Genomic DNA, 18,144 nt, shown 5'->3' with positions numbered 1-18,144 from the left:
GGATCAATCTCATGAACCTACGCTGCACTGCCTCAATCACAAGGATGTCCTTCCTCAAATTAGGAGACCAAAACTGTACACAATACTCCAGATGTGGTCTCACCAGAGCCCTATACAACTGCAGAAGAACTTCTTTACTCCTATACTGAAATCCTCTTGTTATGAAGGCCAACATTGCATTAGCTTTCTGCACTGCCTGCTGTACCTGCACGCCAACTTTCAGTGACCGGTGTACAAGGACACCCAGGTCTCGCTGTACCTCCCCCTTACCTAACCTAACCCCATTGAAATAATAACCTGCCCCCTTTTTTTTGCCGCCAAAGTGGATAATCTCACATTTATCGATATTATGCTGCATCTGAAGATTAGTCAAGCATGATTTCCCTTTCATAAATCCATGTTGACTTGGACTAATCCTTTTACTGCTATCCAAATGCCCCATTATTATCTCTTTAATGATTGACTCCAGCATCTTTCCCACCACCAAAGTCAGGCTAACTGGTCTATAATTCCCCGTTTTCTCTCTCGCTCCTTTCTTGAAAAGTGGGATAACATTAGTTATCCTCCAATCCACAGGAATTGATCCTGAATCTATTGAACATTGGAAACTGATCACCAATGTGTCCACTATTTCTAGAGCCACCTCCCTGAGGACCCAGGGGTGCAGACCATCAGGCCCAGGGGATTTATCATCCTTCAGTCCTTCAACGTTTCGGCGCGAAACGTTGCCTATTTCCCTCGCTCCATAGTTGCTGCTGCACCCACTGAGTTTCTCCAGCATTTTTGTCTACCCTTGTCTTTAGTGCCTTCTTCCTAGTCAATTAGATGAATAATGAAAAGTAGCCATCACTACCCATCACATCTTGCCTGTTCTCAATTTCACGTTAGATTCTTAGTAATTGAGATTTGCGAGCATTTGTCAGGATTAGACATTTTTTTATCTGAGGAAAGATTGGAAAAGCAGAGGTAGACAGAACACCTTTCTGAGTTGTTTAAATGATGAGGGACCTGGAAAAGTATTTCTCCATCAAAGGAATCAGAAACTGGGGGCATAATAGGAAAAAGGTGTGAAAGGAAATATATAAAAATAAATTTAGAGGGAGATAAGGGACCAATAGAAAGCGTCTGCTGAAGTTCGTACAACAAAGTTTGGCTACTCTTCCTCCATTTTTCTATCAGGGACCAGAACTCAATGGCCAAAAGGGCGATATAAGCAGAAATCCTCATCGCATTTAAAAAGTACTTCTTTTATATTTCCTTAAAACATGGAAAGTGCCTATTGGCCCATTCCGTCAATAGAGGTCTTTCAACAAAACGAATGAACTAATAATCATTAACTTCAGAAAGGGGAAGTTGGGAGACCATTGATGGTGGAGAGAGTTAGCAGCTTTAAACTCCTGATTGACTGGTTTGGGCCCAGCTCAGAGATGTAATCGTGATGAAGGCACGACATTGCTTTTACTTTTTTAGAAGTTTAAGAAGATTCGACATGTCATCGGGCAAACATCTACAGATAGTGCATCTGTAGTGGAAAGTGCCCTGACTGGTTGCATCTTGGTCAGGTACAGCAATTCCAACTAACAGGATGACAAGAGGCATGTAGAGAATGGTGGAGACGACCCGGTCCATCACAGTCACAGCTCTCCCCCCTATCAAAAGCTTCTACGCGAGATGCTGACTCAAGAAGTTGGCATCTATCTTCAAGGATGGCCATCATCTGGGTAATGCTCTCTTCTCACTGCACCTGTCAGAAGCTGTGAGGTACGGAAGCCTGAAGTCGCACATCAAGTTCAGGAACAGACAGTTTTCTACATCCACCAGGTTCTTGAACTGACCTGCAGAACTCCGATCCTACCTGGGCAATGAAACACTATGGACTACCTCTTGTAATAGCATGGGCTTTCTCCTAAATTTGCTTTTGCACTGCTGTCTTGTTTTGCAGTTTATTTTCTTTTCACTGACTTGTATAATTTATATGTAATTGATATACGATGTTATGTTCTGTATGTTTTCTATGTGCAAACCTTTCATCATACCTCAAGCTCACCATGCTTGTGTACATAATAATAAACTTGACTTGACTGTAACCTATTCTCTCTTATGTGATTATCAACTCCTCCTTGATTCTCAAACCAATTGACCTAGTAATTAGCATGCCTTTGGGATATGGGAGGAAAAGGGAGCATCTTGGGGAAATGGACAGAATGTGCAGATTGCTTTCCGATTGTGTCAGAGGTCAGGATTGAACCCAGATCGCCACCGCTGTGTGGCAGCAACTCTACTTGTACACCTGAAGAAAGGTGGAGGCTACAGACCCAGGGCTGGAAGGTGAGGTGAGATTAGGTAAGCACCATTCTAACCAGCACCTACACAGTGAGCTAAATTATCACCTTCCTTGCACACTTTTTTATAATTTTGTTTCTAATCAGAATCCACTTGGTAATCTGCCTCTCTGAGAAGCAAGGCAGCAATGCTAATTAAGTTGAAATGTTATTCTGTCCTATTTATGCCAAGTATTGAGATTATGACACTGAATTATATTAAAACAAGGTTAATAAGTTGTGTTGTTATCTTTAGTGCAGAAACATACCCTACCAAGTCTTAAATATTCATGTAGATTTCAGAGTTCAAATTCTAGACAACCATAGTCAAATAGAAATAACACAAATAAGTGAAAGAGCATTTAAAAGCTATTAACATTAAGAATTTTTCAGAACATGTCTAACAAGGTTTCACCTACAGCGCGGAAACAGGCGGAAACAGGCACTTCGGCCCACCGAGTCTTCACCGACCAGCGATCCCTGCACTATCTTACACATGCTAGGGACAATTTACACCTATACCAAGCCAATTAACCTACAAGCCTGTACGTCTTTGGAGTGTGGGCGGAAACCAAAGATCTCTGAGAAAACCCACGCGGTTACGGGAGAACGTGCAAACTCCGTACAGACAGCACCCGTAGTCAAGATAGAACCCGGGGCAGCAAGCGCTGTAAGGCTGCAACTTTACTGCTGCGCCACTGTGCTGCCCTTATCTTTAACTAAAGATAAGTTTAAGATTTATTTAACTAACATCTTTAACTAATAAAAATGCTGACAGATTTGTTTGTTCGTGCAGCAGGTTCTTTAACATTTCAACCAGTAACATTTTGCATTTTAAATTGCACATGAAGTCAAATATGAGGCAACCTGCTCAGTTGACAAAGCCTCTATTCATGACAGGGATACCATGGAAGCACCGTGTTTAACCTCAAACATTCATACCTCAAGCCTGGTCCTGTCCACATCCTTTGGTAGTTTGATACGAGCTTTCATTGTAACAGCTAACATTTCATAAGGGTAAATCTGCAATAGGTAAAATGTAATTTAACAACTGGATAATTTAACACAATTTTCTCCCCCATTTCTAATGCCAGGTTTAGAACCTGGCAAGTTTTAAGACTATAAAAAAAAAAGATTTACACCAAGTTCTTGCTGTTCATATGTTGCTTTCATTCTTGCCAAAATAAGACATTGGCTTGTCATGGACTGATTCATTTTTCACTTCCTACTTGTTTTTTTTGGGGGGGTATTTCTCCAATGACCTTATCATTTCTCCACTTACTTCTTTAATGGTGTGTTGCTTACTACATTTCTATATACTACGGCCTCTACAGACATCTGCAGACCCACAACTAGACGACCCTATGGAGAGGAGAGGACAGTCATGCTCGTTTCTAGTGACTGCCGATTACATCTCTATATTAAATGTAATCTGCCGATTAAAATCTCAACTCTACAAATTTTCCCACAAATGATGGGGAGTGTCTGGAGATAATCTGGAAATGTTAAAAGGAGGGGATGCAAGGGAATTGGAGTGGAGGTTGAAATTCATGAACTGATGGAAACCATTAGGGTAGAGGCTCAGGGATGAAATCAGAGATTGTATGCGGGGTGGCAGTGATAACAATATCAATGAGATATTTTGGGGAATGGCAAAAGGAGCAGCAGATAATAGAGAAAAAAAATCAAACAATAATCAAAACAGGAATAAAGGAAAAGAATAGATGGGAGCAACATGGATGAGAGAGAATGTGGGTGTTTGCCAGTACGGGTAGCTGTGATAAAAGGTGGGAGAGAAGGGATTTAGGCAATGTAAATAAGGTCGAAGGTCAACTATGATGTTGAAAAGTGTAGGGAAAGGTCATAGAGGTGGAAAAGTAAGATGTGTCAGTTGGACAATGAGGACATTTTTAAAATCATTACTTCTGCAATTTTGTTTTGGTAAGAGGTGAAGCTATTTTGTATATTTTCTTTTTTTTTCAGCCACAACCGTTAATCGGAAATTGCCAAACAGCGGTAAAAAGATAGCTTTTTCTGATCTTCTTCCTGAGTCTGGGGACATTCATTTACGTTTGGACCTCTTTGATAACACTGGTGACATCAATAGGTCATTGTGTGGGAATCAATATCTTGTCCTTTGCCTTTCTGGGGCCCAGCATGTCCATGTTAAACACTTCCGCAATACAATACATTATTGAATTAAACATGATTGAAGAAAAACCAAGATCATAACCTGGTCAGATGCAGCTGGTGGATGAAAACTGGGGACTTAAGAGGAGAGGTTAACTTCTTACCTTGTATTCTGTAAAAACAAGAGTACAATAGAACAGATTACTAAAATAATCCTATTTGCTCTATTTATGGATTTCAATGTGTTACAACTATGGCAATAGTTGCTTACCTCTCATTCCCCAGCTGGTGTCAGGAGTTGATTCAAACTCTGAAGCCTAAAAGAGTGGGGATAACAAATACATACATTAGGAGCTATTAATAATGTAAAAACTGATAGATTTATTTTAATTGTTATTGCATGATACACATTCTTTTGGGCCAAATAGCCTAATTCTACTCCTATCACTTATGACCTTATGATTCTTTTAATATGCAAAGGTCTTTTTAAAATTTACAGAAAGTGAATAATTTATTGTTTATTGAGATACATTACATCCAATGTCTGATACTGATGTATTTTGTAAATAAATCAAGACTCCATACATTATTATATTTTTGAGGAAGCATATTGCATACACAATTGGGTATCTCAGCAAATCATCTCGGCCCAACACTTGGTTTAAAAAAATATTTGTTCCTTTGCTCCTGGAAACCAAGATTCCCTATGCCATTTGCATGCCAAATGCAGTATGTCAGCTGGTATCGAATGGAACTCAAGTGACACAGGTTAGAGTCTAGGTTGTGCTTAACCCTCACAAGTGCAGCCGCTGCTGAGTTCTTGATGACCGCTGTCGTGTTGTCCGTCCAGGATACGCGATACGCCGAGAAACAAGGTGTTGACCCTGCCAGTTCAAATCTGGAGCATATTGCTAACAGGGCTGGTGAAATGAGGTTGCTCTAGGTTTATATTTGATGCTGGTATTTCAGTGATACAAGAGAAATTTAACCCTAGCCAGTTTCTATTTACAAGCCCTACCACTGGAGCTAAAGGGCTGGTGATACTCTATTTATAGTTCTATTTACAAGGACCACTGATAAATCAGGACCAGTAATCAGCAACGCAGTGCTGATTTTAAGATTTTACGAGGATGTTGCCAGGACTACAGAGAGAGGTTGAGTAGGCTGGGACTGTATTCTTTGGAGCCCAGAAGGATGATGGGTGATCTAATAGAGGTGTATAAAACCATTAGAGGAATAGATTGGGTGGATGCACAGAGTCTCCTATCCAGAGTAGATTAATCGAGGACCAGAGGACAGAGGTTTAAGGTGAAGGCGAAAACATTTAATATGAGGCTACCTTTTTCATACAAAGGGTGGTGGGTGTATGGAACAAGCTGCCAGAGGAGGTAGTTGAGGCTGGGACTATCCCAGCATTTAAGAAAATGTTAGACAATTACATGGATAGGACAGGCTTTGAGGGATATGGACCAAACGCAGGCAGGTGGGACACAATGTGAGTATGGGCAAGTTGGACCGAAGGGCCTGGTTCCACACTGTGTCATTCTATGACTCAATGTGAGCGATATTTCCCGGATCAGTGCCAGGTAAAGGCAAGTCTTGTTTTGAAGCCCAACTGACTGAATGGTTTCATAAGATGAAAAGATTACCCATCACGAGAGAACAAGCCAGAGTTTCCTTTGAATTATCCTCAAAACTAGGAAAAAGAAAAACAGGCTTTCATATTGACTTCCTAAACACATAATGGTAACTCGCAGGTCATTCACTCCATCAAGAAGACAGATTCAGCAGAAGAAAATGAAAGGAAGATGCAAGCAAAAAATAAAGTGGAATGATTTGTTCCCCTGTGAAAACAAGTCTACAGCATTTTAGCTTTAAGTTGAACAATGATGAAAGTCTCTGGAGGCTGAAGAAAACCTAGCATGGGTCTGAAACCTAACGGCGTCTGTATGGAGTTAGAAGACGTAACCAAAAATACAAAAGGGCATTTCTGCCATATGCTTCCACCAGGAATTTAAGAAGTGGACTGTCTCTCCATTTCAGCAGTTTGTATGTGTTCAGAATTACCCTCCCAGCCCCTTCCACTTCCTTGGCTTGGCACATGCAGTATTTCTTAGGCCCCAATATTAATAATCAGAAATCCGAGTTTAAAAATTAATCGGTCAGAAGGAACTGCAGATGCTGGTTTAAAATCAAAGAGACACACAACATACTGGAATAACTCAGCAGGACAGGCAGCATCTGTCTGGAGAGAAGGAATGGGTGAAGTTTAATAATCTGTTCTATTTCATCCCCCGTATTTATTAAGTCTTGAAAATGAGAACTCATTGGACAGTGGATTCTTATCAAAGCACAGAAACAGACCCAAGTCTATATTGACATTGTTACCCATTAATTCTATATCCTTCTATATCAATAGACAATAGGTGCAGGAATAGGCCATTCGGCCCTTCGAGCCAGCACCGCCATTCACTGTGATCATGGCTGCATTCTCACCATATCCCTTGATTCCGCTATCTTCATCAGCTCTAAGAGCTCTTCCTGCCTATTTATACTGTATCACATAAAAATAAATGTTTCTTAAATGTAGTGTTTGTGCCCGACTCCAATACCTCCCCTATCAAGCACACTTTGGATATTAAAACTGCACTTTGGAAGACCTTTAATAGTCCTTCTTCACCTCAAGTCTGTACTCTCTTGTTTTTGATATCCTGACTGTGGAAAATAAGGAAGACTCTCTACCCCAGCTATGTCTCTCATCATTTTATAAACTTCTAACACATCACCACTCAGTCTCCTTTGCATCAAAGAAAACCAACACTGCCTAGCCAATCCTTCTTATAACTAAGGGCCATCAATCCAGGTAATATTGATTTGCCGATTTTTTTACTGCCCTCTCCAGCACAATCTCATCCTTCCTACAGGACTAAGCAGTCTAACCAACATTTTGTGAAATTACAACAATACATCCCACATTTTATATTCTATGTTCTGACCTACGAAGGGAAGAGTGCCATAGGCAAGAGAGAGTCAGATATAGCTCTTGGGGCTAAAGGAATCAAGGGATATGTGGAGAAAGCAGGAACGGGGTACTGATTTTGGATGATCAGCCATGATCATATTGAATGGTGGTGCTGGCTCGAAGGGTCGAATCGCCTACTCCTACACCTATTTTCTATGTGCCTTCTTCACCATCTTATTTACCTGTATGGCCCAATCTCTGGTACCATGAACTTGAACCACAGTGTCATGTGCCTTATAGCTTCTCATGATATCATATCCTCCTACACCTAGTTTCTATGTTTCTATTGGGGAGAAGGCAGGCACAGGTTATTGATTGGGGATGATCAGCCATGATCACAATGAATGGCGGTGCTGGCTAGAAGGGCAAAATGGCCTTCTCCTGCACCTATTTTCTATGTTTCTATTTAAGAGGTGAATGAAGATTCCCCTGCTTAAGAGATTGCCAAGAAAATTCTGGCAGCAGCAGCAGCCAACCAGTACAAAATATGTTGGAAGGAACTGCAGATGCTGGTTTAAACCAAAGATAGACACAAAAACCTGGAGTAACTCAGCGGGTCAGACAGCATCTGTGGAGAAAAGGAATAGGTGATGTTTCGTGCCGAGACCCTTCTTCAGTCTTCAGTTTCAACACAAAACGTCACCTATTCCTTTTCTCCAGAGATGCTGTCTGACCCGCTCAGTTACTCCAGCCTTTTCTGTCTATCTTCGAGCCAACCAGTACATGTGCCAACCATGTTTCATGGGCTTCAGCAGAATTTAGGAGCAAGAAACATTCTTATCTTTTACTCTCTTATTTTACATTGATCCTAATCGCAACTTATTGTTTAATCACAACTTGCTCTCTGTGTCACTCAAATTGGATCCAGACTTTTCAGTGGCTGTTACACAATGTGCTATTACTTTGTTAAAATAACAGTTGCTTAAAAATTAAAAATAATATTTCTTTACCTTGTGTGACTTATTTTTTCCATAACCTGGCAGGGATGCTGATTTGGAGTGAGGAATTCCTGCAACATAGTAATTATGATTTGGGCAATGTTTTGTAATCAAACCATTACAATGTATTAGGGGAACCACAAAGCATTTATTAAAACCTATGCAGAGGATTATACATACTGCTGCACTCGTTGCATCATCTTACAGGCTGCCGAGCTCAGGGACCAGCAGGCTGTTATCAGTAACTGCATTCTTTACTCAAATCCCGGACTGGATTACATGGTGGAATGTGTATCATGCATAATATACAGTGGCTTGCAAAAGTATTCATACCCCTTGAACATTTCCACATTTTGTCACGTTACAACCACAAACGTAAATGTATTTTATTGGGATTTTATGTGATAGACCAACACAAAGTGGCGCATAATTGTGAAGTGGAAGGAAAATGATACAAGGTTTTCAAATTTTTTTTACAAATAAAAAACTGAAAAGTGTGGCGTGCAAAAGTATTCAGCCCCCTTTACTCTGATACCCCTAAATAAAATCCAGTGCAACCAATTGCCTTCAGAAGTCACCTAATTAGTAAATAGAGTCCACTTGTGTGTAATCTAATCTCAGTATAAATACAGCTGTTCTGTGAAGGCCTCAGAGGTTTGTTAGAGAACATTAGTGAACAAACAGCATCATGAAGCCCAAGGAACACACCAGACAGGTCAGGGATAAAGTTGTGGAGAAGTTTAAAGCTGGGTTAGGTTATAAAAAAATATCCCAAGCTTTGAACATCTCACGGAGCACTGTTCAATCCATCATCCGAAAATGGAAAGAGTATGGCACAACTGCAAACCTACCAAGACATGGCCGTCCACCTAAACTGACAGGCCGGGCAAGGAGAGCATTGATCAGAGAAGCAGCCAAGAGGCCCATGGTAACTCTGGAGGAGCTGCAGAGATCCACAGCTCAGGTGTCCACAGGACAACTATTAGTCGTGCACTCCACAAATCGGGCCTTTATGGAAGAGTGGTAAGAAGAAAGCCATTGTTGAAAAAGGCCATAAAAAGTCCCGTTTGCAGTTTGCAACAAGCCATGTGGGGGACACAGCAAACATGTGGAGGAAGGTGCTCTGGTCAGATGAGACCAAAATTGAAGTTTTTGGCCTAAATGCAAAACGCTATGTGTGGCGGAAAACTAACACTGCACATCACCCTGAACACACCATCCCCACTGTGAAACATGGTGGTGGCCGCATCATGCTGTGGGGATGCTTTTCTTCAGCAGGGACAGGGAAGCTGGTCAGAGTTGATGGGAAGATGGATGGAGCCAAATACAGGGCAATCTTGGAAGAAAACCTGTTAGAGTCTGCAAAAGACTTGAGGCTGGGGAGGAGGTTCACCTTCCAGCAGGACAACTACCCTAAACATACAGCCAGAGATACAATGGAATGGTTTAGATCAAAGCATATTCATGTGTTAGAATGGCCCAGTCAAAGTCCAGACCTAACTTCAATTGGGAATCTCTGGCAAGACTTGAAAATTGCTGTTCACAGACGCTCTCCATCCAATCTGACTGAGCTCGAGCTATTTTGCAAAGAAGAATGGGCAAACATTTCAGTCTCTAGATGTGCAAAGCTGGTAGAGACATACCCCAAAAGACTTAGACATAGAAACATAGAAAATAGGTGCAGGAGTAGGCCATTCGGCCATTCGAGCCTGCACCGCCATTCAATATGATCATGGCTGATCATCCAACTCAGTATCCTGTACCTGCCTTCTCTCCCTTTAGCCACAAGGGCTACATCTAACTCCCTCTTAAATATAGCCAATGAACTGGCCTCAACTACCTTCTGCGGGAGAGAATTCCAGAGATTCACCTCTGTGTGAAAGATTTTTCCTCATCTTGGTCCTAAAAGATTTTCCCCTTATCCTTAAACTGTGACCCCTTGTCTGGACTTCCCCAACATCGGGAACAATCTTCCTGCATCTAGCCTGTCCAACCCCTTAAGAATTTTGTAAGTTTTTATAAGATCCCCCCTCAATCTTCTAAATTCTAGCGAGTACAAACCGAGTCTATCCATTCTTTCTTCATAAGACAGTCATGACATCCCAGGAATCAGTCTGGTGAACCTTCTCTGCACTCCCTCTATGGCAATAATGTCCTTCCTCAGATTTGGAGACCAAAACTGTACGCAATACTCCAGGTGTGGTCTCACCAAGACCCTGTACAACTGCAGTAGAACCTCCCTGTTCCTATACTCAAATCCTTTTGCAATGAATGTTAACATACCATTCGCCTTCTTCACTGCCTGCTGCACCTGCATGCCTACTTTTAATGACTGGGGTACCATGACACCCAGGTCTCGTTGTATCTCCACCATTCTTAATCGGCCACCATTCAGATAATAATCTACTTTCCTGTTTTTGCCACCAAAGTGGATAACCTCACATTTATCCACATTATACTGCATCTGCCATGTATTTGCCCACTCACCCAGCCTATCCAAGTCACCTTGCAGCCTCCTAGCATCCTCCTCACAGCTAACACTGCCCCCCAGCTTCGTGTCTTCCGCAAACTTGGAGATGTTGCATTCAATTTCCTCGTCCAAATCATTAATATATATCGTAAATAGCTGGGGTCCCAGCACTGAGCCTTGCGGTACCCCACTAGTCACTGCCTGCCATTGTGAAAAGGACCCGTTTACTCCTACTCTTTGCTTCCTCTGCCAGCCAGTTCTCTATCCACATCAATACTGAACCCCCAATACCGTGTGCTTTAAGTTTGTATACCAATCTCTTACGTGGGACCTTGTCGAAAGCCTTCTGAAAGTCCAGATATAACACATCCACTGGTTCTCCCTTATCCACTCTACTAGTTACATCCTCGAAAAATTCTATAAGATTCGTCAGACATGATTTACCCTTCATAAATCCATGCTGACTTTGTCCAATGATTTCACCACTTTCCAAATGTGCTGCTATCCCATCTTTAATAACTAGCTAGATTCTAGCAGTTTCCCCACTACCGACGTTAGACTAACTGGTCTGTAATTCCCCGTTTTCTCTCTCCCTCCCTCCCTTTTTAAAAAGTGGTGTTACATTAGCTACCCTCCAATCCTCAGGAACTACTCCAGAATCTAAAGAGTTTTGAAAAATTATCACTAATGCATCCACTATTTCTGGGGCTACTTCCTTAAGTACTCTGGGATGCAGCCTATCTGGCCCTGGGGATTTGTCGGCCTTTAATCCATTCAATTTACCCAACACCACTTCCCGGCTAACCTGGATTTCACTCAGTCCCTCCATCTCATTTGACCCCCAGTCCCCTGCTATTTCCGGCAGATTATTTATGTCTTCCTTAGTGAAGACAGAACCAAAGTAGTTATTCAATTGGTCTGCCATGTCCTTGTTCCCCATGATCAATTCACCCGTTTCTGACTGCAAGGGACCTACATTTGTTTTAACTAATCTTTTTCTCTTCACATATCTATAAAAGCTTTTACAGTCAGTTTTTATGTTCTCTGCCAGTTTTCTTTCATAATCTATTTTTCCTTTCCTAATTAAGCCCTTTGTCCTCCTCTGCTGGTCTCTGAATTTCTCCCAGTCCTCTGGTAGGCTGCTTTTTCTGGCTAATTTGTACGCATTTGTTTTGATACTATCCCTGTTTTCCCTTGTTATCCACGGATGCACTACCTTCCCTGATTTATTTTTTTGCCAAACTGGGATGAACAATTGTTGTAGTTCATCCATGCAGTCTTTAAATGCCTTCCATTTCATATCCACCGTCAACCCATTAAGAATCAATCGCCAGTCTATCTTGGCCAATTCACGTCTCATACCCTCGAAGTTACCTTTCTTTAAGTTCAGGACCTTTGTTTCCGAATTAATGATGTCACTCTCCATCCTAATGAAGAACTCAACCATATTATGGTCACTCTTGCCCAAGGGGCCACGCACAACAAGACTGCTAACTAACTCTTCCTCATTACTCAATACCCAGTCTAGAATAGCCTGCAATCTTGTTGGTTCCTCTACACTTGCAGCTGTAATTGCAGCGAAAGGTGGTTCTACAAAGTATTGACTCAGGGGGGCTGAATACTTTTGCACCCCACGCTTTTCAGTTTTTTATTTGTAAAAAAATTTGAAAACCATGTATCATTTTCCTTTCACTTCACAACTATGCACCACTTTGTGTTGGTCTATCACATAAAATCCCAATAAAATACATTTACGTTTGTGGTTGTAACGTGACAAAATGTGGAAAAGTTCAAGGGGTATGAATACTTTTGCAAGCTACTGCATGTGGTGAAGGTTATATTGACCGAGATTAATATGGTTAATCTACAGTCAACTGGCAAATATCTAATTTATATGACATGCATTACCGATGATTTAATATGTAGGAACTCCAAATAATTTGTTTAGTTTAGAGATACAGCACTGAAACAGACCCTTCGGCCCACCGGGTTCGCGCCGACCAGTGATCCACGCACATTAACACTATCCTACACACACTAGGGAGAATTTTTACATTTATCATGCCAATTAACCTACACACATGTAGGTCATTGGAGTGTGGGAGGAAATCTAAGATCTCGGAAAAAACACACTTACTTGTTTGAAAGAGTGATTCGCTGTTGGATCTTTGTAGTGGTTCTCTATCAGCAGCAGGGCTTCGAGATGATGATTTAGGGTCCAGGTCTTGAGAGTTATCTGCAATCTCCACCTGGCCCTTCAATGAACTCGGCTTCACCTGGGGCAAGCACAAAAGGCAAGTAAAATACTGACAGAACACAAACAAAATACAAAACATTACAACATTTTCTGTGCATCGGAGTGAATGTCAAAGGAATGATTAGTAAGTGTTTAGATGACACGAAAAATTGTGGTTTTGATGATGGTGAAGTGGGTGGTGTTAAACTGCAGGATGATATAAACCAACTGATGAGCTGGGCAGAACAACGGCAGATGTATTTTAATAAGGGCGAGGTGGTGTATTTTAGGAGGTCTGATAAAGGTACGATATGTATACAATAGACAATAGGTGCAGGAGGAGGCCATTCATCCCTTCGAGCCAGCACAACCATTCAATGTGATCATGGCTGATCGTCCCCAATCAGTACCCCGTTCCTGCCTTCTCTCCATATCCTTTGACTCCGCTATCTTTAAGAGCCCTATCTAGCTCTCTGTTGAAAGTATCCAGAGAACCTGCCTCCACCTGAGGCAGAAAATTCCACAGACTCACAACTCTCTGTGAGGAAAGGTGTTTCCTCGTCTCCTTTCTAAATGGCTTGCTCTTATTCTTAAAATGCATGGAATAACGAGACCATGGTGGGCAAGTCCAAAGATCCTTGAAATTGGCAGCACAGGTGGTGAAATATGTACGGGGTGCTTATCTTCATTAGCTGGGGCTCAGTGTTTAAGAGGAAGGGGGTTTTGATCAGACTTTATGAATGTTCAGCAGGAACAGTGTGTTCAGTTCAGGACATCAAGAATCAAGAGTGTTTCATTGTCATATGTCCCAGATAGAACAATGACATTCTTACTTGCATTGATTTAAGTCATGACAATGACATTCTTACTTGCATTGATTTAAATCATCTCCCCATGATTTCAACGTGGAGATTACAGAGGAGATTTATCATGGACAGACAAAAATGCTGGAGAAACTCAGCGGGTGAGGCAGCATCTATGGAGCGAAGGAAATTGGCAAAGTTTTGGGTTGAGACCCTTCTTCAGACTGAACGTTGCCTATTTCCTTCGCTCCATAGATGCTGCCTCACCTGCTGAGTTTCTCCAGCATTTTTGTCTACCTTCGATTTTCCAGCATCTGCAGTTCCTTCTTAAAGATTTATCATGGATGCTGCCTGGAGTGGAATGTTACAGTTGTGAGGATAGGCTGATCTAGTTTCTTTGAGTAGAGAAGAATGAGAGAGAAGCTGGAAGGTATAAGCGGCATGGACACGGTAGATGGTAAGATACCTTCTCCCCATGTCAGTAATATCAAAGGGTGAGGACGTAGATTTAAGCTAAGGATAGATTTAGAGGTAATCTGTGGAAGGCGTTTTTCACCCAGAGGATAGATGCCATCTAGACTGCGCTGCCTGAGAAGGTGGTGGAGGGAGATACTCTTACATTTAAGAAGCATCTTGATTAGTACAGATAATTGATTGGCAACATGTAAATGGAGGGCAGGGCCGAACAACCCATCTCAGAGTGTGTGGCCCAATTACCATCCTTGTGAGTTGCTGAGCTGAAGTAAATGATAATGACAAGTGTATAAAATCATGAGAGGAATAGATTGTGTAGAGGTGCATAAAAGCATAAGAGGAATAGATTGGGTAGATGCACAGAATCTCTTGCCCAGAGTAGGGGAATTGAGGACTAGAGGACATAGGTTTAAGGTGAAGGGGAAAAGATTTACCAGGAATCTGAGGGGTAATTCTTTCACACAAAGGGTGGTGGGGGAATGGAACAAGCTGCCAGAGGAGGTAGTTGAGGCAGGGACAATCCCAACGTTTAAGAAGCAGTTAGACAGGTACATGGATAGGCCAGGTTTGGATGGATATGGACCAAATGCTGGCAGGTGGGACTTGTGTAACTGGGACATGTTGGCTGGTGTGGGCAAGTTCGGCTGAAGGACCCGTTTTCAAACTGTATTACTCTATGACAGGGAGAGATTTTGACCTGGTAAGAACTGAACATCAAAACAAAAGTATTATTCCTGAGGTATTTTCTGACCAGATCTATCATCTTATGCTTATCTCTGCTGAAACTCTGATATAAGCATTTTTTACCTGTGTAATTAATTATTATTCCACTGTTAAGCCTCCTTTCCCTTATGTTTAAAATTCTGCTTCCATCTCCCAATTCAAAACATGACACATCCTAACTCTCTGAGTGATATAGGTTCTTGGCCACGGTGGGCCGAAGGGCCTGTTTCCGTGCTGTATCCCAAAACCAAACTAAAAGAAAATCATAATTGTCAGCAACCACCTTTGTATGGTGTACGAATGCTTCAGATAGAAGTAATTGTTTCATTCCCTTCACTTTCACAATGACGTACCTTAAAATTGCAGTCATTATCAGTATTCAGTACATGAGTGAACTTTCATCAAAAATCTAGGTATACTAACCATCCATCTATAAACATCAAGGCTTACTTGCAAATGAATGCTCACATTGGTGGACTGGAATTGTTCTCCACACAACGATTTTATCATTTTAATCGCTTTATTGTCCTCACTAAAATTGTAAAATATTCTTATGCAAACATATTTCAAACCTCTGCCACATATATACCAGTTATACAAATAAACTTATATGGTAATGCATTGTGTTTATATAATGCATTTCACAAACCTTGGGTTTTCCAAAATGTTATATAGGCAATTAGGAGTTTTTTGAAAAGAAGTGCAGTCAAGAGAGTTTATTGTCATGTGTCCCAGATAGGACAATGACATTCTTGCTTAGGAATTATGGTAACTCAGGTCCACAAACCATGATCAGAAAGTGCTCACTTTATCTGTTTAGATAAACTTCCAATAGGGCTATGGGCCATTTGGTACCTGCCATTTGGTACCTTTTCTGCTCACCCAATATGGAAAACAGGCCTTGATATCATCTTGTCTGAAACATGGTAACTCCACACAAAGCAAATGCTTTGTGGGGCTAGAACTACAAAGTTCTTTGTGGAACGTTGTGTTTCCACAAAGCAAAGCCCATGTTAAACTACAGGGTAATAATACCAGTCTAGATTATGCTCAATTATCTTAAGCATGAGATCAAAACTTCCTGTTTCGAAGACCACAAATCTGCAGGATCAAGCCTGTAGTAGTGATCCGTGGCACCTGGTTAACGCTACAAGCCAGACAAGTTTAAATTGATCTATAAGAATACATGATGTTTAGGATCTCACAAGAAACAGGTTTGTGAGAAGGTTTAGCAGTGTGCCATAATTTGTGCAATCAATATATTTCACTATTTAGTATTAGAAAGGAATAAAGATGAGCAGTGTTAAAACTTGTTGATTTCATGTCTTACTTTTTTGTCATCTTGATCCCAGTAAACCGGTCCGCCGCCTTCATCGCTGTCTTCAATCCAAAATCCTCTGCTTTGCCATTCACCTACTATTATACAACATTTTTAAAGTTAGAGTCAAAAATTGTATAAGATTTCAATTCTGTTTTTGTCAATGACAACATGAATGCACTCTAAACTCCCTGCTTTCGTGATGCAATTACTGCAATGTTTGTAAAGAAATTTGGGATCTAGCTAGTTTTAAAAATTCCAGTGGCAGTTGTGAACATTTAATCTGTCTGCGTACCACTGTTTCAAAACACTGTGTGAAGCAGATTGTATGCATGATGTAAAATACCATTTCCCCAGTGTGTTTCATCAATGCAAGATGTGTGGAAAGGGGACATGAAGAATTGAATCAAATCTTTGCTGCACTAGTTTAGTTTGGTTTAGATATACAGCGTGGAAAAAGGTCCTTTGGCCCACCGAGTCCACGCCAACCAATGATCATCCATACACTGGTACAGGTGCACAACCTTTTATCCGAAAGCCTTGGGACCAGACACTTGTCGGATTTCGGACATTTTCGGATTTCAGAATGGAAGATTTTTAGCGTAGATTAGGTAGGTAGCGCGGGCGGCTTGAAAAGTCTGGAGCAGCTGCCTCCTCCCTGGAGACCGGGAGAATCATTGCATAAATGTTAGTCAGTTAGTTTGGAGGGATTTTATGTGGTGGTGGTGGTGTAGGGGTGAAGGGGGAAACTTTAATTCTTAGTCCCCTACCTACCTGGTCGGCGACTCCCAACCTCGCGGAGCTGGGGGCTCCGTCCGGCCGCGGGCGGCGCCGGTTGTAGCTCCGACCCCGGCAACTCTACCCCTGGCTGCGAGGCGCTCCAAATCCAGCGCGGCCCGCGGCCGGACGTCCCAGCTCTGAGAATGTCGGGAGTCGGCGGCGTCGCAGCGCTGGGATACCAGCGGGGAGCGAGCAATGCCTTACCGGGTCGCCGTGCGGCAAGCTCCGGAGCGCTGTGGCCGCCTTCTTCCAACATTCGCGGAGCGTCGCTGGATTTGGAGCCGCGGAGCTGGGGGCTCCGTCCGGCCGCGGGCGGCGCCGGTTGGAGCTCCGACCCCGGCAACTCTACCCCTGGCTGCGCGGCTCCAAATCCAGCGACGCTCCGCGATGTTGTGTGTCGGCGGCCACAGCGCTCCGGAGCTTGCCGCACAGCGACCCGGTAAGGCATTGCCCGCTCCCCGCTGGTATCCCAGCGCTGCGACGCCGCCGACTCCCGACATTCGCGGAGCTGGGGCGTCCGGCCGCGGGCCGCGCTGGATTTGGAGCGCCTCGCAGCCAGGGGTAGAGTTGCCGGGGTCGGAGCTACAACCGGCGCCGCCCGCGGCCCCACCGGCCACAGCGCTGCGGAGCTTACTGCACAGCGACCCGGTAAGGCATTGACCGCTCCCCGCCTCTCCGACCAGGTAGGGGACTAAGAATTAAAGTTTACCCCTTCACCCCCCCTTCACATAAAAGCCCTCCAAACTAACTGACTAACATTTAAGCAATGATTTACAGATGTTTAAGCGTCTCCAGGGAGGAGGCAGCCGCTACAGTAGTACAGACCTGGGTTGACCGTGGGTCGTTTTGGGTCAGGTTTGGCGCCAAACGCGAGCTTTGGTGCGCAGACGACATCTGGAAAAAATGGCCGGTTTTCGGAGCTTTTCGGT

General features: G+C 42.6%; 1 protein-coding gene across 1 annotated transcript in view; it reads right to left on the bottom strand.

Moving 5' to 3' along the window:
• Positions 1 to 18,144, bottom strand: part of LOC129697257 (actin-binding LIM protein 2-like) — a 143,406-nt gene that overhangs the window by 44,974 nt on the left and 80,288 nt on the right. The window contains exons 12-15 of the mRNA XM_055635654.1: positions 16,448 to 16,533; positions 13,019 to 13,157; positions 8,424 to 8,482; positions 3,264 to 4,768 (exon numbers count right to left, since the gene is read on the bottom strand). Coding sequence (XP_055491629.1) covers positions 4,703 to 4,768; positions 8,424 to 8,482; positions 13,019 to 13,157; positions 16,448 to 16,533 — 350 coding nt within the window. The 3' untranslated portion in view covers positions 3,264 to 4,702. The remainder of the gene's footprint in view (positions 1 to 3,263; positions 4,769 to 8,423; positions 8,483 to 13,018; positions 13,158 to 16,447; positions 16,534 to 18,144) is intronic.

Source organism: Leucoraja erinacea, chromosome 1, assembly GCF_028641065.1.
Source record: "Leucoraja erinacea ecotype New England chromosome 1, Leri_hhj_1, whole genome shotgun sequence".
Classification (NCBI taxonomy): domain Eukaryota; kingdom Metazoa; phylum Chordata; class Chondrichthyes; order Rajiformes; family Rajidae; genus Leucoraja; species Leucoraja erinaceus.
Note: the sequence above shows the minus strand (reverse complement) of the source record. Positions and strands in the feature narration are given on the sequence as shown.